Source organism: Rhinoraja longicauda, chromosome 24, assembly GCF_053455715.1.
Source record: "Rhinoraja longicauda isolate Sanriku21f chromosome 24, sRhiLon1.1, whole genome shotgun sequence".
Classification (NCBI taxonomy): Eukaryota; Metazoa; Chordata; class Chondrichthyes; order Rajiformes; family Arhynchobatidae; genus Rhinoraja; species Rhinoraja longicauda.
In genome coordinates this window covers 29,168,327-29,188,911 of record NC_135976.1, presented here as the reverse complement: position 1 = coordinate 29,188,911, position 20,585 = coordinate 29,168,327, and the positions used below count along the sequence as shown (strand labels likewise).

The window sequence follows — 20,585 nt, the reverse complement described above, 5'->3', positions numbered from 1 at the left end:
CTCTGGAGAAAAGGAAGTTTCGGGTCGAGACCCTTCTTCAGACTGAAAGTCACGGGAAAGGGAAACGAGAGATATAGACGATGATGCAGAGAGATACAGAACAATCAATGAAAGACATGCAAAAAGGTAACGATGATAAAGGAAACAGGCCATGTTTTTCTAATGTTTTTTTAATTTTCATTTATTGTTATTTGCATTTCCTTCATTTTTGAATCGTCTCCCTTTTCCAGATTCTCTTTTTGTCATCTAGGGTTTTAAGTCACATTGTACACTTTTTTTGTCCTTACTAAGTAATTACATGAATTCTCTCCCCTATTAATTGGAAAAATAATACCCAATGTATTCTACCATGTTCATCATGGATTGCCTGAGGATCAGATATTTAGACTAGTGGGAAGCACTAATGTGCTTTCATCAAATAATTAGTTTTAAAAACCAGTCCATCTCCATGTCAGTAATATTTCACATCAGACCTCCGTGCATACTGGATGTAAGTAGAACATTCAAGGGTATAAATTTCCATGCAAGGCATAAAATAGAATAAAAAATACTGGAACATTTAAGAATTGGAAATAAGGACTTTACAGTTTTTCATAATGTATGAGAAAAATCAGAACTAATGCGTGAGATAGTAAAATAAAGCAAACATTTCATTGTCACCTTCTCCTCAGCTAACAATGATCCATTCTACATTCCCTTAATCCTTGAGCATTGTCTGCTTTGATTTGTCATGTTCACACCTTACCCTTCCACATATCTCCAGTCTTCCTCTCCTGACTCTCAGTCTGAAGAAGGGTCTCGACTCGAAACGTCACCCATTCCTTCGCTCCAGAGATGCTGCCTGGCCCGCTGAGTTGCTCCAGCATTTTGTGTCTATCTTTGGTGTAAAACAGCATCTGCAGTTCCTACACATTTCAGCCCCTTTCCCCTGGTTTGGCAAATTGGCCTGAAATTTGGGGCATTCTACAAAACTGGCACAATTCATGTACAAATATGCATCCTGCCTTATCGAATTCTGCTTTTTGGCAGATATATGTTCAACTAAGTAGTTAGTTATTTTGACTTTTAAAAAGTTTTTTAAATGTTTAATTTCTAATTGTATCACCTCCCATCAATTACATTAGCAATATCAAACTAAAGAACACAAAATATTACACATAGGTAAATATAATCATACATTAAGAATATCTATATATACAAAAATATATATTTATTTTACACGTATGTTTTTTTTTGTATTGTTGGACAAGGTCCCATTGATATGTTCGGTGCCGAACACTTGGGCTCGGTCTGCCAAAGCCTGCTGGATCTCCCGATGGCTAACTATTTTAACTCCCCTTATCATTTCCACACTGACCTTTCTGTTCTGGGCCTCCTTCGTTGCCAGGGTGAGGCCACGTGCAAACTGGAGGAACAACACCTCATATTCCGCTTGGGTAGCTTACAACCTAAAGATATGAACATTGAATTCTCCAATTTCATGTAACTAATCTACTAACAATCCCTCCTCCCCCCCTTGCTTTTTCCCCCCTCTCTTCCCCGTGCCGCACCTGGATTTGCACCCACTTCTCCCTTTCCCCCTTTTCCTGTCCCCCTCCACCTATGTTCCTTCTTATGGCTTCATAATTCTTCTATCCTTAGAAGAACTGCAAAACTTTTTCTCTTCATCTCTGGCCTTTGTCCAAACATCTACCTATCACCCCACCACCCCTCCTCACTTGCCAAGTTTTGTCCTGCCCCCACCTCTTTCTTTCCAGCTCTCTCTCTCCCCCCCCACCCCCCACCCCCCCCCCACCCCTCCACCACCAGAATCAGTGTGAAAGAGGGTCCCGACCCGAGACATCACCTATATATATGTTGCCTGACCCGCTGAATTATCCCAGCACTCCAGGTCCTTTTTACCCATCCATATTGTATATTTGAATAACCAATTCTTCATCTTAGCATAAATTTCTGTTCCCTTTGTAGCAAATTAAGGATTTTTTAAAAAGATCTCAAGGAGGCAGATGCATGGTTTTCCAAAAGATTTGCAATCCTCCACAATTCAGGGAAATTGAAGGCATTGATTTATATTGCATGTACTCATCCAAGTCTGGCAAGGCTGGTTGTTTATAAAGACACAGCAATAACGTAACAGTTGGTGCTTTTTGTATCTTTTTTTATTGGAGAAGGCATACATGAAGCTGAAGCTGTAAAATTTATTATTCTCCAGTCTGCTGTTGGTGAGGGATGACATTCGTATTTTATAGTTAGCAACTATTGATTTTTTTTGAGGAAAAACATCTGTAGTTAATTACCAGGAAATTTACATTCATGTCATACTACATAATAGACATTTTACACGTATATTTTATTTGTGTAATATAACACTTCTTCCTTGTCTAATCCCTGAGCTTGGATGCAATTTTGCTACCTCAGTTAATCCTTCAAGCACTATATAAAGAAGAAATGGCGTTACCATTAGTTGCACACTGCGTTAAGCATAGTGACTGCATGCATCATAATCCACGATCATAGTGACTACAAACTGGTCATGGTGTTTTGCAAGTGTAATTGGTGGTCAGAGAGACTGCAAAGATCTTGGCAACCTCTAGCATTTAGCAGCTTTAGTTCTTCTATAACTGGAAACCCTTTAGGTAAACATATGTGGACCCAGCATCTTGAAGTATTACACAAAAAGCTGGAGTAACTCAATGTGTCAGACAGCATCTCTGGCGAAAAGGAATAGGTGACGTTTCTTTCGAAGAAGGGTCTCGACCCGAAACGTCACCTATTCCTTTTCTCCAGAGATGCTGTCTGACCCGCTAAGTTATTCCAGCTTTCTGTGTCTATCTTCGGTTTAAACCGGATAGATAAATCGGCAGTTCCTTCCCACACATCTTGAATATTACTTTTATGTAAAATTGTGCAGCTAATTGGTGTGCATTGTCAGGTTAAATATAATAATGCATTGCATCAGTTATGCTTACAAAAATATTCAAAAAGGAAACTAAGTGATATTTTGATTTCTACCATAAAGATTCTAGACCAAACAGTTTACATTTTTCAATTTGTGTCACCTCGAACACAGAGGGTGTCAGTTTTGGATGGTCTCACTATTTTTACATTCATTGAAATCAATATGTAATTGGAAAGTTTCTGCTCGTAAGTAAAAATTTTGACATATTCCAAAGTTCAGCCCGCCACAGTTACATAATTGACTGTGCCGAAGAAGATTATTTCATTTAATTATAAATCACATAAACACTGAATGGTATTTTCTTAGTTGGGTAGTAGGTAGATACAGATTTAGCAGTAATTGTTTTAAAAAAGTAATTGGGTGCATGCCTGAAAGAGGCAGAGCAAATATGAGGGGATGTGCAGAAATAGTAGGGGAATAGGACTAATTCCTTAGCTCTTTCAGAATCAGCATAGGTGGATTGGGCTGATGGTCCTCTTCCTGTCAAGTCAATGTTTTTTAATAGCACATTTAAAAACAACCCACGTTGACCAAAGTGCTGTACATCAGTTCAGGTACTAAGAACGAACATACAATGGCACACAAACATAACAGCACATACATAAACAGTTCACAGCACCCCCTCAGAGGGCCTCAAACGCTAGGGAGTAGAAATAGGTTTTGAGCCTGGACTTAAAGGAGTCGATGGAGGGGGCAGTTCTGATGGGGAGAGGGATGTTGTTCCACAGTCTAGGAGCTGCAACCGCAAAAGCGCGGTCGCCCCTGAGCTTAAGCCTAAACCGCGGGATAGTCAGCTCTAAGTCGGCCGACCTGAGGGACTTCCTGTGGTGTATGAATCTTTGATTTGCCATGAATATGAGCAAAAAACTGAATGCGTGAGCAGGAACTGCGTGGACATTTTCTAGGAAAGACTGTTTTTACATTTCTTTCCTCTTTTACATTGAGCTTCTCTATGATGTCTCATTATTCCAATGGGAAGTGCCGTTGCCAGTCTGATTTGAAAATGCTCTGCAGCAAAAAAGACAGAACAACCTTTTGAATTTGCCTGCTTTCCCAACGGAGAAAGGAAACCTCCTCATCTCTGCTTGATTTGTTGCAACACAAGATATCATGTAACGTTGGCTGAATTATTAAATATAACTGAAATCGAAGGGAACAGTGTGCCTAATAAAAGGACATACATCTAGTCAACAAAGCTGAGGATTAATTGTATGGGAATTAAACATTGAAAATGTTACAAATAACAAAATCCTCTTTGACTGTCAAGCTTTCATGTAATGGCCGATTACATATGTCACCTAAGGATAGCTGGGAACTTTACCTGCTTCCAGGAGTGGAAGTGGAATATAATAGTGACCAAAAAGAAGGGAAGGTTAAAGGTTTTACACATACGGATATGCTAATCTCAGAAATATGAAATGAATAAAACAGTAAATTTATTGCAAATGTTTTCCGTTGGAGGTTGTCTTCCATGGAGGCAGTTCCTCTCGTCTCAGGTGTATTTCCAACTCTGATCTGTCTGATTGGTCTATACTTCCCAAATATACCATACATTTCTTCAGCTGTTATTTTGTACGGCAAATTTCCTACGTGGATTATTTTGCCTCAAATTGTCTCAAATTGCAGAGTTTACAGCACAGAAATAAACCAGCTGATCCAACTGATCTCTGCAAATGTAAAAAGTACAAGTGCACCCGGCATTGCAGTCTGTTCCAATGTAGCAAATGGAATTTGCCGAATCTGATGAATACTGATCAGTGAATCTGCTTACAAGCTTTAAAAAAAAAAGCTTGTCAGCCAAAAATGATTTTCTGTACATTTCAAAAAACTGATGTTTGTAGGACGAGGAAATTGGGGAAAACTGCAGCGACATTGCCAAAACTTGCCACAGTTCATTTGAAGAGGTTGGATAGCATTGACTCAAAACCTAAAGAAAACAAGGGTAAGTGCTGCTGATGGTATGAAAGGCTGGTGTGATGGTAAAGGTGACGCTTGAGCAGTAATAAACATAATTTGAACCTCAAGATCATGTCAAAACCTCAACGTATCATTATAATAAATGAAGGAACCATTCAATGGCACAGTCTGGCAACATCTGATTTCCACTTCCAAAAAATGTGGACTCAGAATTAAAAGTTAGTCTTCTGGACACTTCTATAAGCAGCGGAAAGGATGATTTCACTTCATTCAAACTTGACGTCATTTGATTACAGCGCTGGCAGTTGTTGTACGGAGGGAACCTCCTAACTTTACCGCTTCTCCAATTGATGACGATGAAGTCACTGTTCTCTATCATTCCAGAGGGAACGAGCAGGCCCCTAATTCCATTTTTAGTGGCAATTGAGTGTTGCTGATACAGGCGTATCGGATTCCTTCAGGATATTAACCAACACTGCAGTAACTGACTCTTCTCTGGAAGATAGCTTTGCTGGCAAGGTGCAGCATTTCTTTTCCATTGCAAAACAAATTTGGTTCAATCAATTGGCCTATTAGGCAACTTTAAAGAGCAGTTAAGATTCAACCACTTTTTGTCCGTCATGTAAATCACAACAGATTTATTTTATCTTCAAAGACATTGATGAATTGGGTGGATCTTTTACAACAGTCTGGAAGTTTCAAGGTTGTCATTATGGATGACAATTATTTATTCCAGATTTTATTGAATTACCCAAGTGTACATTTTCTAAGTTCTGATGACATGTTCAGATCTTTAACCCGGACCACCGAATCACAAAAGCAGCAACATAATCTTATTTTTCCATGCTCCCAACCACCTCCTCATCCAAAAGGTTTTTAAGATGCAAGTGAAAGTTTAGCATAATCTGTATCCTACGCAAAACACTTTGGATATCTTGCGTTGTCACTCATGAATACATGAATGAGTAGAATGAGAGAAAGTGATGACACTATTTTGAACAAGATTTGCAGTGTTTCTTTTTGTGGAGCTGTTAAAATGTAAATCATGTGATCATGATGTAGCTTGACCCATTTTCCAGAGGTTGCTAATGCAAAATAGGCATTTACTGCACCCTCCAGTTGGTCTGCAGGACAAAGGTATTTCTCTCAATGGACTGCATTTGACAAACTCATACCCCTTTATTCTTTTGGGGTAAGAGCATCACGTTGGATTCCAAGAGATACAGTTGTGCCACTGTGCACGGCAGGGGCAGGCTGAGTATACCATAATCCTGAGTCCATTTTTACACAGATGTTTCCCGTTCTGAGCCATGCTTTTCCTTCTTTTCCTTAGATCTGCAGAGGTCATGGAGTCCACAGAAGCAGGCGAATGTGAATTGGGGCATCGCCTATGCGAGTCGGTGCATGGTATCAACAAGATGACGATCTGAAAAGTAAATACATAATGCCTTCAGGATTTGACAGACAGAGATTGGATTAGAGCCACTGAGTCATACAGCGTGGAAACCGGCCCTTCGGCCCAACTTGCCCACACCGGCCAACATGTCCCATCTATACTAGTCCCACCTGCCTGCATTTTGCCCATATCCCTCCAAACCTGTCCTGTCTAATGTACCTGTCTAACTGTTTCTGGGAAATAATAACATAAGATTACTCAATTAAATCCAATAGATAACACTTGCAGGATGAAAGGCACGTGATAGTGATTGACCCATCGGTTTCTCCCTCTCTGGAAAAGTGAAGGTGTTATTCGTAACACTGGTATGGTATTATTAATGTGGAACTATTTTCATACACAGCATCTCAAGATTTTTTTATATGCTTTCTAAGTTCAGGCTTTATGTACAAAGACTTGTATTGAGTGCCCTTGGTGATCTCTGGGTATCTGAAAATGCTTTCCTGACAATTAAGTACATTTTGAGGTATATTCGCTTATGTAACCGAGTAAAAGCAGCAACCAATTTATACAGGGAGCTTATACAAATATAAATGAGGTAGGGACCAGAAGGCTTGATGATACTTGAGCCATAATTACTTTCAGTACCATAGACAAATCCCATGCTCCTTTTTAGAATAGAATCACTGTTATGGGGAGAAGGCAGGAGAAAGGGGTTAGGAGGGAAAGATAGATCAGCCATGATTGAATGGTGGAGTAGACTTGATGGGCCGAATGGCATAATTCTGCTCCTATCACTTATGAATTTACGTCTATGTTGATGAGGAAGCAAGTAATCGGTAAAACCAAAACCTTCTCCTCAGCCACTCATAAATTATTTCTTGGTATAAAGACAGCAGTTGCAACAATATTTGTTTAGTTCTGGATCAGAGAATGAAGCTTGTTAATGTACTCAAATCCGTTGTTCTAGAACCCACAAACCTCTGACTCAGAGGTAACTGAGATAACACTAAACCATAGTTGTCACCAATACAGATTTTCAGAGCCCGAAATTAAAACTAGTGGAATTTGCAGAAGATAAAAAAACAGCACCGAGAAATGCTTTCCATATCTAGCTGTTATGCAAGTGACATAAAATGCATTTGAAGAAGGACATAATTGGTCCTTAAAGACTAACGATGCTCTTAAGGGTCCATGTCTAATGAACCTGCTGCTAGTTTTCGCTACGGTCTCTAAGAACAAGCCATGTACTTGACGGACTGATTCTGAAGATAGACACAAAATGCTGAAGTAACTCAGTGGGACAGGCAGCATCTCTGGATAGAAGTCTAGACCCGAAACGCCACCCGTTCCTTCTATCCAGAGATGCTGCCTTTCCCGCTGAGTTACTCCAGCATTTTGTGTCTATCTTCAGAGTGAACCAGTAGTTGCAGTTCCTTCGCACAGCCTGATTCTGAAATTGGTTTTGCGCAAGTGTGCTTTTAGTTATATTAACATCCATACATATTGTTGACATTTTTAAGACCTACTGCAAGCCTTAGTATAACTTTTTCTAAAACCTTCAGAAATATGTTATCCCATTACAAATGAAAAAGAACATGCTTATAGATTCCCAGGCATCAATCATTCACAGTGACTGAACATCACACACTAATGAATGTTAACAGAAATAGATTTGGGTCTGAAATGTGCAGCTTGACTCATGCAAGATAAGTTCATTTGATGCATAATCAGTCTCTGGAGTATAATTTTCACCGCAGGAAGATTTTTCTAAATGTTCCTTCCCTGCTTGCCTTACCTTTCTGACTTGGCAGAAGAAAAGAATGTTTAAGATTGCAGACAGGTGCCAATGTTGTAAGCAAGTTTGCGAAGGGTGTAGCAAGAAGTTTCACTCTTGCTGCTTGTGGGTTGATGTTTTAGGTTGTTTTACATTTGGTCAGAAAGAAAAAGGAAGTGCATGCAGGGGGTTCAAAAGATGAAATCAGAAAGGGTCTGATAGGGCTAGATAGAGCTCTTAAGGATAGCTGAGTCAGGGGGTATGAGGAGAAGGCAGGAACGGGGCATTGATTGAGAATGATCAGCTTTGATCACATTGAATGGCGGTGCTGGCTCGAAGGGCCGAATGACCTCCTCCTGCACCTATTGTCTATTGTCTATTGTCTATTGTCTGAGGAATATAAAACAAAGTGGAAAGAACTCAAATGGGTGATTGGAAGGGCTAAAAGGGGCCATGAAATGGTTTTGGTGGGTCGGATTAAAGAAGATCTCAAGGCTTTTTATACTGCAGATGCTGGTCTAAATCGAAGGTGGACACAAAATGCTGGAGTAACTCAGCGGGTCAGGCAGCATCTCGGGAGAGAAGGAATGGGTGACTTTTCGGGTCGAGTTACTCCAGCATTTTGTGTCTACCTTTGGTATGAATATTCAGTCTGAAGAAGGGTCTCGACCCGAAACATCACCCGTTCCTTCTCTCCCGAGATGCTGCCTGACCCGCTGAGTTACTCCGGCATTTTGTGTCTACCAAGGCTTTCTGTACCTTCCCTTAAAAACAAGAGGGGAACCAGGGAGAAGATAGGACGACTCAAGGATAAAGGAGGGAACCTGTGCTCAAAGTCAGATAAAGGCGAGCTACTAAACAAGTACTTTGCATCTGTTTTCACCAAAGAGAGTAACATGGAGGACAGTGTGGAGAACACTAGCATGCAAGGGCATTTTGAGATCAAGAAGGAGGAGATGTTGGGGCTCTTGAAGCGCATTAAGGTGGATAAATCCTCAGGGCCTGATGGGATCACGTCACTGAGAGTGGCAAGAGGGGAAATTGCGGGAAACTTGATGAAGATCATTGCATATTTTTTGGCCACAGACGAGACCTCGGAGGGGAAGAATGGAGAGTAGCCAATGTTGATCCTTTATTTAAGAAGGGAAGTTGAGAGAATTCAGTGAATTATAGGTCAGTGAGCCTTGCCACGAGGGGTAGTTCCCAAACTCTGTAGTTTCTGTAATAACCAAAGTCTGTAGTTTCTTTTTTGCTCTGGTTTATTTTCACCCACATGTTTAGACCGCAATGTTGTATCCTTATTGTTTTGATGTGTTTATGCTTTTTTCTTAATTGTTAACTGTATGTTTGTGTTGTCATTTGTGAGCGGAGCGCCAAGGCACATTCCTTGTATATGCACATACTTGGCCAAAATAAACCTATTCATTCATTCATTCATTCATTCATTCATTCATTCATTCATTCATTGCATCAGTGGAGGAAGCTATTGGAGAGGATTCTTCAGAATAGGATTTTCACCCATTTGTAAGAGGATTGGTTTGTACACGGCAGGTCATGTCTTACTTATTTGATCAAGTTTTTTTGAGGAGGTAACAAAGGTGACCGATGAGGGTTGGGTAATGAATGTTGTCCACATGGATTTTAGTTAGGCACTTGATAAATTCCCCTCTGGTAGGCTCATCCAGAAGACTTAGATGCACGTGATTAACAGTGACTTGGTCATATGGATTCAGAACTAACTTACTGATAGAAGACAAGGTTGCGGTGGAAGGCCAATATTCAGACTGGAGGTCTCAGATGACAATAACTACCTGACTGACCATGATCTAATTGTATTGCTGATGGGCTAGTAGGGAGGGGTGGGGCTGAATGGTTTTACTCCAGCTCATTTTGCTCAGCTCTGTTGCACCACAGTTTCTTTGTTTACATTGAAATCAGTTCAGTTCCCTGAGTAACTATAAAACGATAAATGCTTTGCATAATTTTCTCTCTCAGACTCATGTGGTGCAATTGCTATTAGAAGCAGCACAGATGTTACAATATTTTTTTAATGGATTATCCAACAAATGTGCTGCATTTGCGATTAAAGCAGAATGGGTAGTAGCACCACAAAATAAACCTTGTTTCATCCCCGTCTGTTGATACAAATAGCTTTTAGCTTCTCACACTGTATGGCATGGAACCTGACAATAACAAATGTCAATAAGATTACCATGACAAACACTGCTATTTTTATAATACCAAAAGGCACTGCTTTTTAGATTGGATAGGATCGTGCAGGATTTGCAGTTTAATCGTGCAATAGATCGTGCAGGATTTGCAGTTTAAAAGAGATTTTTTACATATGTTGATTGTTTACCTTCTGAGATTATTTCCATGAACTGCTTTTTTTGCTGTTAAAATACATTCTGGAATTAATAGGATCAGTTTTTCCATCGGAAACATCAAGGCAAACTTGATCAGTTCAGTTCAGTTCAGAGATACTGTGGAAATAGGCCTTCGGCCCACCGAGTCCGCACCGACCAGCGATCCCCGCACATGAATACTATCCCACACTCTTGGGAAAATGTACAATTTTACCAAGCCAATTAGCCTACAAAGCTGTACGTCTTTGGACTGTGGGAGAAAACTGGAGCTCCCAACGCAGGTCACGGAGGGAACTTACAAACTCCCTACAGATAGCACCCGTAATCAGGATCGAACCCGGGTCTCTGGCCCCGGAAGGCAGCAACTATCGCTGCGCCACCGTACCGCCCACTTGTGCATTTGAAACTAAATAACAGACTGCAGATGCTGAAAATCTGAACCCAAAACAGATAAAGCTGGAAACTTAGCAGGTCAAATGTATTTGTGGAGAGAGAAATTGTTAAGGTATCAAGCCTGGAATCCTTAATTAAAACCGTGACATTTCTGGATCATGCTTCATAATTTCAACCAGCTGCAATGGGATGCGACACCAAATGCATTTCCATCCCCTCCCCTTTCAACAATTTGAAGGAATTGTTCGCTCAGTAACTCCCCGATCTGCCCTTCTGTTCACTCCGGAATACCCCCGTACTCAAGAAATGCAACACCTGCCCCTTCACCTCTTCCGTTCCCATTGTCCAGAGATCCAAACGGCCCTCCAGGGGCAACTCACTTGCACTTCTTCCAATCTAGTGTACTGCAATTGACGGTCGCGATGTGGCTCTCTACTACGTTGTGGAAACCAGAGGTGGGTTGGGTGATCACTTTGCAGCGCACTTTGCTCAGTTTGCGGGAGTGACCCCTGAGCTTCCAGTCGTCTGACAACTTTTATTCACCATTCCATTCATGTCTGACATTCCAACCTGCGGCCTCCTGCACTGTTACAACGCACGCTTGAGGAGCAACACTTCATCTTCTGTCTGGGCACGTCTGCTGCCTTCTGTGATCAATGGCGAACTTTACAACTGTAGGAAACTCTGTCTGTGTCAAAACTATCTAGCCAATTGTCCAAACTGCCCAGCCTGATATCATTCTTGGCTCTGCTTTTCTAACTCAGCTGGACATGTCCCATAACCTCACTGTTAACAATGCATTTCCCAAATAAAGGAACATAATGTGGATATAACTGACTTTTTGAATGAATGAATATTTTGTTGCCACATGCAACAAGTCACAGTGAAATTCTTTGCTTGCATACCCAAGGTATGCAAATAGTCGGCACATAAGGGGCGCTGACTTAAATGCCCTGTCAGAGATCTTTCTTTTCCCTATCAATTCCACTTTTTCTCTACCACCAGAAACTGAATTGTTTTTCTTTCCCCCAGTTCTCATGAATGGCCACCAACTTGAAATTATAAGTTTCCCTTCCACAGATGCTGTTTAGAAACATAGAAACATAGAAAATAGGTGCAGGAGTAGGCCATTCGGCCCTTCGAGCCTGCACCGCCATTCAATATGATCATGGCTGATCATCCAACTCAGTATCCTGCACCTGCCTTCTCTCCAGACCCCCTGATCCCTTTAGCCACAAGGGCCACATCTAACTCCCTCTTAAATATAGCCAATGAACTGGCCTCAACTACCTTCTGTGGCAGAGAATTCCACAGATTCACCGCTCTCTGTGTGAAAAAAAACTTTCTCATCTCGGTCCTAAAAGACTTCCCCCTTATCCTTAAACTGTGACCCCTTGTTCTGGACTCCCCCATCATCGGGGACAATCTTCCTGCATCTAGCCTGTCCAACGCCTTAAGAATTTTGTAAGTTTCTACAAGATCCCCCCTCAATCTTCTAAATTCCAGCGAGTACAAGCCGAGTCTATCCAGTCTTTCTTCATATGAAAATCCTGCCATCCCAGGAATCAATCTGGTGAACCTTCTCTGTATTCCCTCTATGGGAAGAATGTCTTTCCTCAGATTAGTTTCCAGCATTTCCGATTTTAACTTTGTCAATTTGTCGCACTAAATCAGTAGATTTGGACAGTGTAATTGGGATTGGCAGACAAAACTGTAATTTAATGTTTTTTTTGTGAGGAGGTGGTTTTGGTACAACTTAGACACATTCCCATCATGGGAAGAAATAAGATAACCCAGGGCCACTGCTTTGGATGATGAAGGAAACGAAAGATGAATTGAAATACAGGGATGGATCCATAGAGTCATCCAGCGTGGAAACAGGCCCAACTTATCCACACCGGCCAACGTGTCCCAGCTACACTAGTCCCACCTGCCCGGTTTGGTCCATATCCCTCCAAACCTGTCCTATCCATGTATGAGGAGATTCAGTTTGAAAGATTGTGAAATCGAACAATATATAAAAAGATAAGAACTGTAAAATCATAGAAACAAAAGTAACAGACATTAAAATAATTTTGCTCAGCTAGGACTTTATTCCTTACAATGTAGGAGACTTGAGGGGTGATTTTTTTTAGAAACCTATAAAATTAAGAGGGACATAGATAGGGTCAATGTGTAGTCTTTTCCCAGGGTTTTGGAAGCAAGAATGACAGGACACACGTTTAAGGTGAGAGGGGAACCTGAAGGCAACTTTTTCCACACAGATGTGGTACGTATATGGAAAAAGCTGCCAGAGGAAGTGGTTGAAGTGGGAAGTATATTGACAATATCTGAAAGATATTTGGTCACGTAGATAGAAAAGGTTGAGAGGGATTATGGGTCAAACATAGGCAAATGGAACTTGCTTCAATGGGTATCTTGGGCAACATGGATGAGTTGGACAGTTGGGCTTGTGTATATGTTGTATGACTATATGACACTTCAACAATTGTGCAGGATCAGTGGGATAAAACATCAAAAATGGCACAGTGGCGCAATGGTAGAATTGCTGCCTTATAGACAATAGACAATAGGTGCTGGAGGAGGCCATTCGGCCCTTCGAGCCAGCACCGCCATTCAATGTGACCATGGCTGATCATTCTTAATCAGTACCCCGTTCCTGCCTTCTCCCCATACCCCCTGACTCCGCTATCCTTAAGAGCTCTATCCAGCTCTCTCTTGAATGCATTCAGAGAATTGGCCTCCACTGCCTTCTGAGGCAGAGAATTCCACAGATTCACAACTCTCTGACTGAAAAAGTTTTTCCTCATCTCAGTTCTAAATGGCCTACCCCTTATTCTTAAACTGTGGCCCCTTGTTCTGGACTCCCCCAACATTGGGAACATGTTTCCTGTCTCTAACGTGTCCAACCCCTTAATAATCTCATACGTTTCGATAAGATCTCCTCTCGTCCTTCTGCCTTACAGGGCCAGAGACCCAAGTTTGATTCTGACCATGGGTGCTGCCTCTACGATATTTGTACGTTCTCCCTGCGACCGTGTGGGTTTTCTCCGCGTGCTCCGGTTGCCTCCCACATTCCAAAGACGTACAGGTTTGTAGGTTAATTGGCATCTGTAAATTGTAAGTAGCGCCTTGTGTGTGTAGGATAGTGCAAGTGTATGGGCATTGCTGGTCACCCTTGGTGGCAATGTGTTTTTGAACTAGATATTTCTGTTCTATAAGAGCTAACGGATGAAGTTTCAACTTCCATTGAGAGAGATGTGGAGTCTTAAAATCATTGAATCAGAGCTTTAACTATAGCCTGAGAGCATTTTATGTTGTGAGAGAACAACGATGCCACCGAGGAACAGATCAATCTCCATCAGGGCCTGATTGCCGTTCTGCCAAAATCAAAGAATTTGCTTGCAAGTAAGATTAAAGCTTCTTCAGAGAAATAGCTAACGTCCCAGTTTGCAGGAGTCAGAAGTCAGGCTCTCAAAGGCAAAGGTTTATGGTAAATGCCCAAACATCTGCTCTTCCCAGTGAAAGGGGATAGACAATAGACAATAGGTGCAGGAGTAGGGCATTCGGCCCTTCGAGCCAGCACCGCCATTCAATGTGATCATGGCTGATCATTCTCAAAATCAGTACCCCGTTCCAGCCTTCTCCCCATACCCCCTGCTGAAGAGAGAAGAGAGAGGAAGCTATGGTGCAATTTGTCATAGATATAAACCCTTCACAACCAATTGAAAGGGATAGAGTGTATATTATTAAATACTGTACATACAGTACACTCTGATATATAATTATTTTTAATAACTAAAAGTTTTACAATTGTATTCCTTCAAATGATTTGTATCAATGAAAGGTTAAAAAGTATGAACTGCATAAGTGGTACAGTTCATAAGTTCATAAGCCTGAAGAAGGGTCTCGACCCAAAATGTCATCCATTTCTTCCCTCCAGAGATACTGCCTGTCCCGCTGAGTTACTCCAGCTTTTTGTGTCTATCATAAGTTCATAAGTTATTGGAGCAGAAGTAGGCCATTTGGCCCACCGTCTCCTCCTCCATTCACTCATGGCCGATCTATCTTTCTCTCTCAACCCTATTCTCCTGTCTTCTCCGCATAACCCCTGACACCCTTGCTAATCAAGAATCTGTCAATCTCTGCATTAAATATATCCACTGACTTGGCCTCCACAGCCATCTGTGGCGGTGAATTCCACAGATTCACCACCCTCTGACTAAAGAAATTCCTTCTCATCTCCTCTGGAAAGGTACGTTCTTTTATTCGGAGGCTTTGACCTCAGGTCCTAGACCCTCCCACTAGTGGAAACATCCTCTCCACATTCACTCTATCCAGGAGCTGATCAACTCTTGTTTTAATAGGTCCCTGTTGTAGTGTTGGATGTGTTGAAAATACACTTATGCAAAGAGGTCCTTCTGCAGTTGTACAGGGCCCTAGTGAGACCGCACCTGGAGTACTGTGTGCAGTTTTGGTCTCCAAATTTGAGGAAGGATATTCTTGCTATTGAGGGCGTGTAGCGCAGGTTTACTAGGTTAATTCCCGGAATGGCGGGACTGTCATATGTTGAAAGACTGGAGCGACTAGGCTTGTATACACTGGAATTTAGAAGGATGAGAGGGGATCTTATCGAAACGTATAAGATTATTAAAGGGTTGGACACGTTAGAGGCAGGAAACATGTTCCCAATGTTGGGGGAGTCCAGAACCAGGGGCCACAGTTTAAGAATAAGGGGTAGGCCATTTAGAACGGAGATGAGGAAAAACGTTTTGAGTCAGAGAGTTGTGAATCTGTGGAATTCTCTGCCTCAGAAGGCAGTGGAGGCCAATTCTCTGAATGCATTCAAGAGAGAGCTAGATAGAGCTCTTTAGGATAGCGGAGTCTCTTAAGGATAGCGGGGGGTATGGGGAGAAGGCAGGAACAGGGTACTGATTGAGAATGATCAGCCATGATCACATTGAATGGCGGTGCTGGCTCGAAGGGCCGAATGGCCTACTCCTGCACCTATTATCTATTGTCTATAACAATAGACAATAGACAATAGGTGCAGGAGGAGGCCATTTGGCCCTTCGAGCCAGCACCGCCATTCACCGTGATCATGGCTGATCATCCACAATCAGTACCCCGTTCGATATGACCTTGATGCACAGAGTAAATGTATGGTCAGTACGGCTCTCAATGGCTCTGAAATGTAGTGGTATAATGAAGTTAGAAGTGTGTCTTCATTGGTGTTCACTCATTGTATGGATATTAACCATAATCTTCTCAGATATTGTACCTGTTCGTATGTGACACTGCAGTCAAAGTAAACTACAGTCTTATCAATATTGAGTTAATCTGTCCTTGGTTAGGGTAGGTATCAGTTCTCCCAGGCAAAAACACATTTTTACACAATTTGTGATGTTTTAATACCAAAGATGTTAATCTGCTGCTAAGACTTATTTTTTAATATGCAGTGGTCTCATTCACCAGAACTACTGATGCAATAATGTTGTGATACTTAAAGGCCAATGTAATAAGGACTATCTATTACTGATTTGCAACGAGGACTGGTATTTGATGTTTTGATGGAGGCTTAATGATTAGATTAGATTTCATTTCCTCTTGCATTGCTTGAGATCGAATTTGGTCGCTCTTCGTGTGCTCCATAAATACAGCAATAACGAGAATGGCCACGGTTGAATTACGCTTTGAATCAGTTTTCATTAACATGGTCCTTCTTTGCAAACGAAAACAGCCCTATACAATCTAGCTGACATTTGTTAGGTTGGATGGTGCAATGCGAAACGCATGCTCATCCAGAGATTTGGAAATAAATTAATTTAAACATCGGTGATGGAACGAAAAGCAAAGCCTGTTTGAAAACTGCAGCTGTTGGCTTACCAAAACAAAAATGAGTCGAATATTCAATCCTTTACACTTCAATTAAGACCAACACCAACGTTATTTTAGTTGGGTAAATTGCAGTACGAATCGTTTTTGACCACCAGTTTCCAGAATTCAATTTTGATTCCTCCATTGTTGCTATTGCTTTTTGTATATTTGATGGTCATAATTCAGCAGCCACGTTTCAATGTTTGATTTGAGATGAGCCATGGCATGCTATTGCCTTAGTGCCATCTTCTCACGAGGAAGATTCCAACTGGAGCTCTAATATTGTAACTGTAGGACCATTCCTCTCAGTTGCAGTGAATGTGTGTGAATAGATTAGAAGATAAAGATTATAATATTTCACGAATCGATGCTGGTTTACAAAAAAATACACAAAGTGCTGGAATAACTCAGCAGGCCAGGCAGCATCTCTGGAGAACATGGGTAGCTTGATCAGTCTGAAGAAGAGTCCCAATCCGAAATGACACCTTTCCATAAGATAGACACAACGCTGGATTAACTCAGCGGGTCAGGCAGCATCTCTGGAGAACATGGGTAGCTTGATCAGTCTGAAGGGTCCCAACCCAAAATTATATCCATGACATAGACACAAAGTGCTGGAGCAACTCAGCGGGTCAGACAGCATCTCTGGAGAAAAGGAATTGGTAACGTTTCGGGTCAAGACCATTCTTCAGACTGAGAGTCAGGGGAGGGGGAAAAAAGAGATATGAAAAGGTACATAGAACAAATACCACCTATCCATGCTCTCCAGAGATATTGCTTGACCCGCTGAGTTACTCCATCACTCTGTCTTTTCCTGGGAGTTTAAATCTGTTTGAAGCCATTCTTGGCAAGCAGGCAAGACTAGGCTCAACATTAACCTCTTTACATTTTGAAATAGCAATCTGTCCAGTGTCATTCCACAATATTTATATTTTATTAGCATAAGGCTCATGCCATTTTTATAATTATACTAGACCAAGTGGACCCATTGGGCCCAAACCTCTCTTGCATTGGTGCAGCACCCTCTCCTCCCCCCCTCCCCTCTCCCCCCCTCCCCTCCCCCTTCCCCTCCCCCCACTCCATCCCCCTCAACCCCCCCTTATCCTCCCTCCTCCCCCTCCCTCTCTCCCCCTCCCTCCCCCCTCCCTCCCTAGGAGATAGATTTAAACTTTAAAATGTGAATAACTTTAAAAATATTACACCGATTTCGATGAAAACTCTTCCATTAGCACCAAAGGGACGATGGTGAGTAAGGTGGGCCTAAAATTGTCGCGCTATCCTGTACCATTTTGGCTGTAGTTCAGGAACAAACAAACAAGAGTTTTATCTATAGAAGATATAGATTTTTTAAAAATCCAGTCATATCTGCAAGGTTCCGATTGTTGATACAGGTACCAGCTGGTATGGCGAATGTGATATCATGAAAGCATCTGGAGGATTCAGACTGCCAGTACCTGATGTAAGGCAGGTTCCAGCTGTCATTTATTGGCAACTGGAGAGTTCGCTTTGTTAATTTTTATTGCTACATTGCACAAGAAAGATGCCAGATATTATTCAAGAGGATCTGGAGAGAAATAATTGGTGATATCAGATAACCATCAGTTTGCCTGGGGTTGAAAAAAATTTCTTCTGAATTGTGTTGTGAATAAACGGGGAATTTGGAACAGCTGCCGGCCATTTTAATTTCTTTTATTGAGTTTTCCGCTTTTGTAACCTGTTGCTAATTTCCAAGATATAGATTTATGGCACTTCAGAAATTGAGTTTGTGAAGACAAAAATTTGATTTAAGTTCTGAGGATGTCTGACAGCAAGGATTTAGTGCAGGATGGAGACAGGAATGCAAACCAAAGCATGCAGGGATCTGTGATGCTTTAATAATGTTTAGGGGTTTCGGCTGGAAAGCGTGCCAGACAAGCAAAAGTAAGTTTTCAAAAAATACACCGCCCAACTTACTTTTATGGGTGCTCGCAATAGCCAGGAATCTCTGGGCTATTGGGAAGGAGAGGGTCCCTTTGCTGTCTGCCAACTCTTGGCTGGGTCCTTCTTCACCATCACCTGCTCCCAATGGCCGATGAGCAGCATCTGAATCGGAGGGCCCTCATCTTTACCATAGTCGGCGGGACTTCGCCCCAAGGCTCGTCGGTCGAAGGGACCGGGAAACGGCCCACAGACACGTTGGGCGACAGGATTGGGAACCTGCCCGAAGGCTGGTCGGGGCCTGCCCGAAGGCTGGTCGGGGCCTGCCCGAAGGCTGGTCGGGGCCTGCCCGAAGGCTGGTCGGGGCATGCCCGAAGGCTGGTCGGGGCCTGCCCGAAGGCTGGTCGGGGCCTGCCCGAAGGCTGGTCGGGGAATGCCCGAAGGCTGGTCGGGGCCTGCCCGAAGGCTGGTCGGGGCCTGCCCGAAGGCTGGTCGGGGCCTGCCCGAAGGCTGGTCGGGATCAGGAACCCAGCCGAAGGCTCGTCGATAGACGGGATTGGGAACCAGCCTGAAGGCTGGTCGGGGCCTGCCCGAAGGCTTGGCGGGATCAGGAACCCAGCCAAAGGCTCGTCGATAGACGGGATTGGGAATCTGCCTGAAGACCCGTTTGTCGGTGGGATCGGTAACCTGCCCAAAGGTTCAAGTTCAAGTTCAACATTCAAAAACACATTATTTGTCCCCATGGGGCAATATACAAAGGCACGTAGAGTAGTACAAAAACTATTGGGGGGTGGGGATCAGCAGGGTGAGCAGCAGGACTGGGGTGGTTGGGGGTTGAGGAGCTGAACAGCCTTGGGGCCAAAGGTTGCCCTTCTCCTCTGTGTCCTACAGTTCTGGACAGTGTAGGTCCGGACAGTGTGGGCCCGGACAATGTAGGTCTGGACAGTGTGGGCCCGGACAATGTAGGTCCGGAGGCCCGGGCGCCGCCTAACGGAGGATGTGTAGCAACCCGCCTCCCAGCCCGGGCGGCCGCCATTGGTGGAGCGAGGTCACGTGCGGCGCGGGGCGGTGACGTCACCTTTTGTCCCTTATTTGGGAGTGAGATAGTTGGCAACCCTACCCGGGACACAAAGATGGCTGGACAAGGAGAGGAGAGAGACGTCGGTCCACGGGAACTGCTCCCGTACATCGAGCGCGCACTTTGGACTTTGAATAATGCACCAAAAATGACGGCGCCTGCTTGTGTGATGTATGCAAAAATAATTTCACTGTGCAGCTGCATATGTGACAAGTGATGCACCATTGAACCATTGTGACAAGGGAAATACATGGAGCAGCGCCAACCACCACGCTTATGACTTCTCTACATTTATTCACGACCTCATGGGGAGGGAATGTGGAGCCGCCTGCAGAAATCATCTCTCTCCATATGTCGTTTGGTTCACAGTGGCACGCAAACCATGATCCAAACCATCGTCTCTATCATCAGCCATCCTGGGTGCCTTCTGACCAGAATACGGAGCTGCTAGCGGTTCCCACATTCCCCTCATCGTTCCCTTCATCAGTCACACAAAGAACTGGAAAGGAACCATGTCTTGCTCAAAACTAAAGAGATTGCCTCAGAAGAACATTTTGTGAGGTGCAGATTAAGAAGAAGCATCTTGTGGCTAGTGCACACTGTGGCAATAGCACACCAGTGAGTCTGAAGAAGGGTCTTGACCCAAAACGTAACCCATTCCTTCTCTCCAGGCATGCTGCCTGTCCCTCTGACTTACTCCAGCATTTTGTGTCTATCTTCGGTGTACACCGATGATGAAGACTTGAGTTCGGTTGAAGAGAAGCCGAAATAGCCAACTGTTTTTTACTAAATAGTTCAGTTCCAACAATGCATTAAAAAAATGTGGTCAAATAGAGATATTCTATCAAATTCCTGACTCTCCTTTAGGCGATTGAGAAGGGTTGGGGAGCTGTGAGAAGAAGACA

At 42.8% G+C, this 20,585-nt stretch overlaps 1 protein-coding gene across 5 annotated transcripts in view; it reads right to left on the bottom strand.

The window, feature by feature from the left end:
• Positions 1-2,060: 2,060 nt before the first annotated feature.
• Positions 2,061-20,585, bottom strand: part of blacat1 (BLACAT1 overlapping LEMD1 locus) — a 94,515-nt gene continuing 75,990 nt past the window's right edge. For all 5 annotated transcript variants that reach the window (XM_078420912.1, XM_078420908.1, XM_078420911.1 and 2 more), the window contains one exon: positions 2,061-6,302. In XM_078420912.1, the coding sequence (XP_078277038.1) occupies positions 6,160-6,261 (102 nt within the window). In that variant the 5' untranslated portion in view covers positions 6,262-6,302 and the 3' untranslated portion in view covers positions 2,061-6,159. The remainder of the gene's footprint in view (positions 6,303-20,585) is intronic.